The sequence below is a fragment of the Mesoplodon mirus genome, assembly GCF_964341445.2.
Source record: "Mesoplodon mirus genome assembly, chromosome: 11".
NCBI classification, from domain to species: Eukaryota; Metazoa; Chordata; class Mammalia; order Artiodactyla; family Ziphiidae; genus Mesoplodon; species Mesoplodon mirus.
In genome coordinates this window covers 35551186-35558499 of record NC_138987.1, presented here as the reverse complement: position 1 = coordinate 35558499, position 7314 = coordinate 35551186, and the positions used below count along the sequence as shown (strand labels likewise).

The 7314-nt window shown below is 55.8% G+C and overlaps 1 protein-coding gene across 4 annotated transcripts in view; it reads right to left on the bottom strand.

The window, feature by feature from the left end:
• Positions 1–309: 309 nt before the first annotated feature.
• Positions 310–7314, bottom strand: part of TRIOBP (TRIO and F-actin binding protein) — a gene marked incomplete at its 5' end in the record, with an annotated part of 58846 nt that continues 51841 nt past the window's right edge. For all 4 annotated transcript variants that reach the window (XM_082635130.1, XM_082635132.1, XM_082635131.1 and 1 more), the window contains 6 exons: positions 310–1001; positions 2369–2532; positions 3290–3376; positions 4373–4483; positions 4561–4720; positions 5287–5389. In XM_082635130.1, coding sequence (XP_082491256.1) covers positions 2371–2532; positions 3290–3376; positions 4373–4483; positions 4561–4720; positions 5287–5389 — 623 coding nt within the window. In that variant the 3' untranslated portion in view covers positions 310–1001; positions 2369–2370. The remainder of the gene's footprint in view (positions 1002–2368; positions 2533–3289; positions 3377–4372; positions 4484–4560; positions 4721–5286; positions 5390–7314) is intronic.

Sequence of the window (7314 nt, the reverse complement as noted above, 5' to 3'; positions counted from 1 at the left end):
CGCCCACTCCCAGGCTTCTCAGACTGAGGGGCCTTGTTGAAGTGCAGATCCTGACTCAGTAGGTCAGGGCAGGGCCTGGACTTTGTGTTTCTAAAAAGCTCCCTGGTGTCACTGCTGTTCCTGCTGGTCTGCAAACCCCACGTGGAGCTGCAAAGCCTGGTGGATGAACCAGATTCTCAACCCCACCCCCAGAAGCCCACATGCTGCCCCTTCAGGAAGGGTGGAGCGCTGGCGGGGGCGGGTGGTGAAGCCACTTTAAGAAACCCCAACCTCCATTACCCTCCCTGCCCAGCCACCCAGGACACCAGAGCTGCTGGAACATTTTATTAAGTTAAGAAGGCTCACAGAGCAGGAGAGAAACGCCTGCACGGGGTGGTCCCTGCAGATCCATGCCCAGCACCCCTTGGAGGAGGGGGTGGGGCCATGGGGACAGCTGCTGGCTCCCTTTGTCCATCTGTCCCTCCGTCCAGAGTCCCAGGGAGTAGGTCCCCCCAGGGCAGGAAGTAGTTAGTGGGAGGTAGGGTAGAAAGAGGGTGGCTGGCTCCCGGCCTCGCCCAGCAGAGTCAACCCTGCCATAGCTGCTGCTGGGCCTCCGCTAGACCCCGGGCCGGGCTGTGGGCCCAGAAGCCCAAGCAGGCGTCTGGAGACACAGGGGGAGCCAGTGTTAGAGGCACACGCCACCAGGAATTGCTTTTTAAAAAGTATAAAGTGTTTGGGGGAAAAAAAAAAAGGAAAAAAAATCTATATAAAAATCTCTTCACATATAAAATCCTGAAGAAGGTGCAAGGTAAGACCCAGTGCTAGGGGCGCGCTCAGATACGCAGAGAGTGTGTGTGTGTATGTGTATGTGTGCGTGTGTGTGTGTGTATAGTGGGTGTGAGTGCATGTGCGGCCCACAGAGGGTGGGGAGAAAGCTTGGCTTCTGACGTCCATCCAGCAGGGAAGGAGGGCGATTGGTCCCCTTGGGCTGGGGGTCTGCAGCAGGGCTGGACCACGAGGACCTAGAAGACAAGAGTGGAGGAGTCTACTAATTAGAAAAGATACACGCACCCCAGTGTTCATAGCAGCACTATTTACAATTGCCAAGACACGGAAGCAACCTAAGTATCCATTGACAGATGAATGGATAAAGTATATATATACAGTGGAATATTACTCAGCCATAAAAAAGAATGAAATAATGCCATTTGTAGCAACATGGATGGACCTAGAGATTATCATACTAAGTGGAGTAAGTCAGACAGAGAAAGACAAATATCTTATGTCATTTATATGTGGAATCTTAAAAAAAATGATACAAATGAATTTATTTACAAAACAGAAACAGAGACACAGAAAACAAACTTATGGTTACCAAAGTGGAAAGCAGGGGTGGGGGGAGGGATAAATTAGGAGTCTGGGATCAGCAGATACAAACTACTATATACAAAATAGATAAATAACAAGGTCCTACTGCATAGCACAGGGAACTATATTCAATATTTTGTAATAAAATATAATGAAAAAGAATGTATGTATGTATTTCTGTATATAACTGCATCACTTTGCTGTAAACCGGAAACTGACACAACAATATAAATCAACTACATTTCAATAAAAAAAAAGAGTGTGGGAGTCTGGCTTAGGCCAGGCAAGGGTGGCTGGCAGGTCCTTCCAATGCCTCTCAGCCCCAAAGGCTGGGCCAGATCCTCTCCTGTGGGCTTCTCCCCAAGCCTGGCCCACAGGGTGGCCTCTCCCGAGTGCCTTAGGAAGTCCCCAAGGATGTGTTAGAAAGAGGAAGCTCCAGGTAGACAGGGCAGTAGGAAAAGGCATCATAAAAATGTTTCACACCCTGCCAGGTCAGGGATGACCGTGAGAAGCAGTAGACAGAGCACGGCCTCCAGTGATGTCCGGGGTGTGAAGCACGGAGGAAGGAGCGCTGTGGGTGATTAGTGATGTGTGCTGTGCTGCTGGGTCTGATGAGGGGGTGGCCACACCGGATTTGCCACCGAAGCCCAGGCAGATCAGTTAGGGCACTGCCAGCCCTGAGGAGGCGTGTGGACTGCTCGGGCTGTGGCTGTGGCTCTGTGTTAAGAAGCACCCGCTGTCACATGGCGGGGACAGGGCGAAAATCAGACCCTGAACTCACTGGTCCACCTCTGAAGAAACATGCTCAAGTTTACACAGCAGCCTCTGGCTGAGTCTGACAGATCCCCACGACAACCCCGAGTTGCTGGCGTCACTGTCCCCATTTACAGAAAGGGATACGGAGGCTAGGAGAAGGAAGTGCCCTGGCCCAGATGGCAGTGGGGAGTCAGGTGTGGATGAGCCTGAGCTCACACCTCCAGGCCCCGCGTGGCCTCAGCCCCGCCCACCCCGGGGCACCCACCTCTACTCGGCCAGGCTGTTGCGCACGGCCTCCTTCTCCTGCAGGGCAGCCATGGCGAGGCGCAGGTGCTCTTTCAGCTGCTCGATCTCCCGCTCCGACCGCGTCTTGATGTGGTTCAGCTCCACATACACGTCCTGGTACTTTCCCGAGGTGAAGCGCCTGTCCTGGGGGGCGGGGAGGGGTTGTGAGGGCACGAAGCCCTCCTTCCTGGCCCTGCCCACCTGCCGGCACAAAGCAGCCAGGCCCCTCCACTGCCCCCATGGCCTCCTCCCTCCAGGTAGCCCCCCTAGATGGCCCCCGGCTCCAGCCAGTGACACAGGCTTCGGCGTCATTTTCATCCCATTCAAGATGAGAGCTGAGGCTCAGGGAGGTGAAGCTTTTGTCTGAGACCACACAGCAGTGAGTGGCTGGAAGGAGAACCAGGTCAGCTTGGCCCAGTGCTTGGGCCCCTTCCATGAGTCTGGCTCACACACACTTCAGAGCCACCAACATGCAGCGGGTGTCAAAGACAAAGGGACATGGCACCAAGGGTGGGCCAGACTGGGTCTGAATCCTGGTCCCCCAACTCCCAGCAACACGGCTTATCCCTCACTGCAACGCACGCTCCACACGTGCGGGGGTTTTGGTCTTGTCCACGGCTGTCACCCAGCATCCAGCACCATGCTGGGCACATAATGGGTGCTCAATAAATATTTTCTGACTAAATAAAAGCAAATGTGGCCTTGAGCAAGTCACTTACCTTTCTTAGCCTCAGTTTCTTTGTCTGTAAATGGGAATAGTGACACCTACGTGGGAAGCACGGGGAGAGCCTGATGAGGCCAGGAGTGGCCGGCACAGAGCAGGTGCTCACAAGATGGGGCACAGCTGGATCCAGGGACTCCCCACCCCGCTGACACCCTGCCTTGGCCGGCTGGGACTCACCTTCTGCATCATCTGGAGCTCATCCCGGAGGCACTGCACCTCCTTCTTCAGGTACTGCAGCTCATTCTCCTTCACTCGCAGCAGCACCTGGGGTCACAGGTGCCAGGCTGACACAGGGCCAGAGGCCAGAGCTACCCTGGCTCACCGCACCCCTGAAGCATGGCTTCTCTCTGCCTCAGGCCCCTAGAATGCAGCTCCCAACCTGCACCAAGACCCATGTCCCCAGGAGCAGACTCCTCCAGGAAGTCCTCTCTGATTTCTCCTTGCTCTCCCACCCTGTCCACACCATGTGAGTGGGCAGCTTACGGTCACCTCTGCTATGGCCTCAACACAGCGCCAGGCCCTCCACTTCAGGGCAAAGAGCACGAAAAGAAGCCACAGTGTGGCCCTAGTGTGAACCAGAGTGGCCTGGGCTTCCTCATTAACCCCTCCCCAAACCCTGATGAGCAGGTACTGCTACCCTGACCTGACCAAGGAGGAGACAAGTTCAGCCAGGACGAAGGAGGCTTAAAAGCTTAGTCTCTGGAGCCAGGTTGCCTGGTTCAAATCCCAGCTCCCATACTGACTAGCCGTGTGGCCTTGGGCAAGATACTTGACCTCCCTGTGTCTCAGTTTCCTCACCTATAAAAGGGGAACAGTAATGGCATCTTTCTCATAGGACTGTTAGGAAGCTTCAATGAATTAGCAGATATAAGGGCTTACAGAAATGCCAGCCACAGAGTAAAGCTGTATATAAATTTTTGTTAAATACAACAAAAGGCTAGGGTGGCCCTGGGATCACATACACATTTTTTCACTCCGGCTTCTCCCAGTAAGGGAGGTGCTAGCTCCATCTTATAGATGAGCCACTGGGGCTCAGAAAGGTGAGGTGACTTGCCATGGTCACACAGCAGGTGGGTGGCAGGACCCACCACAGGAGGGCTTTCACCCAGTCAGCCCAGTAGTGCTGGATGCACAGCAGGCGTCCCTCCTAGCTGCCCCGTCCTCTCCCAGCTACAGGGCAGACCCAGCCTGTCTGGATACACTCCCCACACCCAGGGCCCAAGAACCAGCTGGGTGGCCCGGCACAAGGGGTGGACGCACCTCCAGCTCACAGGAGCTCCGCTCGCTGCTGCGCCCGCCGTTGCCGGTGCCCTGTGAGGCGATGAAGCTGCGCAGCCGGTCAATCTCCTCGGACAGGTGGGCGTGCAGCTCCTGGGAGGGGTGGGACGGTCAGTGCAGGGGTGCCGGGATGCTCACGCCCCACCCCCACCGCAGTGGAGCAGGCCCACCTGGTTGTGGCGCAGCAGCTCCTGGCCCTCCTGCTGGCAGCGCCGCAGCGTGTGCTCACGCTCCTCCGCCTGCCGCGTCAGGGCCCCAATCTCCAGGCACTTCTGCGAGTACTGCTCTGACAGCACCTGCAGCTCCCGCGTCAGTGCCTCCAGATCTGACCTGCCCAGGGCAGAGGAGGGGAGGGTGGCCCGGGCCCTCTCGCCCTCTGCCAAGCTGGGTCAGGTCACACAGACGCAAAGCAGCTTAGGGCTCCTGGTTCCCGCCCTAGTTTTGCCTGCAGCCAGCTGTGGGGCTGTGAACTGGTGACAGCCTCTCTGGGCTGCAGGCGCCTCTTCTATGAGGGGATGGGTTGGAGAAGCCCATCTCTAAAGCCTCCACAGCCCCAACATTCTGCGGCGGAGGGGCACCTACTGGCTGATACTGTAGCCCAGCTCTAGGGAGACACTAAAGAGGGGAAGAGAAGGGTGGAGACTGAGACTGCGTAGACAGGAAGGGGCCTGAGAACTGCCATGTGCACTGGCGTGGGGGTCTGGCTGAGGTCCCGCTGCTTCTGTTCCCGGTGCCATGTGACCGGAGCAGGCGTCTCAGCTGGGGGCAAACTGACATGCCCTCTGCCAGGGGTCTTAGCACAGGTCCCCCACTCATAATCAGCAGGGTGGACAGCTGGGCTCCTGGCTCAGAGAGAGCCCCTGTCCCCAGACTGCAGGGCCCAATTGCCATCTTACTGGTGCTGTTTCTGGAGGCCATCTGGGCCCTGTGGGAAACTCTGTGTCTTGCTCAGCTCCCGGCTCAGCTCCTCCTGGTAGGCCTTCTTCATGGCTTCGATGGCTGGAAGCAGGGCAGAGAGGTGGAAGGGCGATTGGGGAGGGGTCAGCAGCAACAAGCTCCACTTCCTCCGGGACTCCATGTGGAGACAGGAGCAGAGAGTGGTAATGCAAAGAGCACTGGGCCAGGCTGTGTCATGGACTGAGTGGCTTTGGGTAAGCTGCTCAATCTCTCTGAGCCTGTCTATCAAGGGAGGATGACAGTGCCTGTCTGATGGACCCTGCTGGGGAGACACCTCAATGTCTGACCACTGGTACCTCTTGTTGTTAGTGATTTCTTGGTAAGACCCCACACAGTCCTCCCTGCAGAGCCTGGAAGTTTCTTTAACAAGGTCCATCTGCCTGGCCCAGCCTAGTGGTCAAGAATGCAGGCTCTGCGGTTGGTACAAATCTGTGTGACTTTGTGCAGAGGACTTAACCCCTTTGTGCCTTGGATTCCTTATCTGGAAAACAGGGATGACAACAGCACCTTCTCTCGTGAGTTGTTGGGAGACGTGTAGAGCAAGTAGAACAATGCATGGCACAGAGTCAGTACTCAGACACTGGCCCCCACTGGTTTATTTTCAGGCTGTGAGCCCCCAAGGACTGAGTCTCTTTCCACGCTCACACGGGGTTGTTGTGAAGATTAAACAAGCCCTGGGCTTCCCTGGTGGTGCAGTGGTTGAGAGTCCGCCTGCCGATGCAGGGGACACAGGTTCGTGCCCCGGTCTGGGAAGATCCCACATGCCGCAGAGCGGCTGGGTCCGTGAGCCATGGCCGCTGAGCCTGCGTGTCCGGAGCCTGTGCTCCGCAATGGGAGAGGCCACAACAGTGAGAGGCCCGTGTACCCCCCCCCAAAAAAAACAAAAAACAAGCCCTCATTCATAGTCTTATCCATAATTCCAAAATCCAAAAGCTCTGAACACTGAAAGTGTTTTATAACTCTTTTGGTGGCAATCCCCAACCTGAACGGACACAAGGCTATTTGTGGTCATGATTATCCCACTTAAGTGTGACTTTGAGAAATTTCCAAAATTTGCCAAAACCTTAGTGCTAGATTTCAGGGTGAAGCCCAGACCCTGCTGGGAGAGGATATTTAATATACATACCAGGTTATCTTTCTAAAATGCAAAACGCACTGACCCCAGGGTTTGGGATGAGGGGCCCTGGGCTTGAGTGCTTGAAGCACTGGCAGGTGGTTAAGTTCCAGATCATGTGGCCTCTTTCATCATTTCCATTATTCTTCAAACACTATGAAAGTGTCTAGGATGCCGGGCACACATAGCAGGTGTACAGAGGACAGAGAGGGAGAGTTGGCCAGCATCTTGGGCATGCCTGTTTCCGACTTGGAATAGCAGAGGGAAGGGTTCAGAGAATGGCTTTGCAGTCAGAGTGCTCTCAGCTCCAACGTCAGCTTCTGTCACCTCCAAGCTATGCCATCTGGGACAAGTCGCTAACTTCTCTGAGCCCCCAGTTACCTCATCTGTGAAATGGGTTCACTCCCTCGGGCACTGCAAGGACTAAGGTTGCTCACGTGGGTAACGGGCTTGGGAAATGCTCACACCTTTCCCTGCTCTCCCCAGGGTCCAGCCCACATGCCCAATGAGAGGGCACTCCTATGAGAGCAGGGTCTATGGCTGAGCGGTCTCTCCCCAGCACATGGCACAGGCCTGGGCGTGGAGTTGGAGCTCAGGGCATGTGTGTGGCTCGAGGCGGGCTTCCCAGTGGCCACAGGCCCCTGAGGGAGAGGAGTCACAACCCATGGTCTGTGAGTTGGGGTCTTTTATTGCCTTGGTTTCCTCTTTGCAAGCAGGGTTAGAGGCCAGATCTAGGGGATCCTGACCCCTCACCCCAAGTTTGGCACCCAGGCCCTCACCTCTTATTTACAGGCCTCCCGAATCCGGTCAGGAGGGGCCTCTGCTTGGAGGCTCACAGGGCTGGGCCCCACTG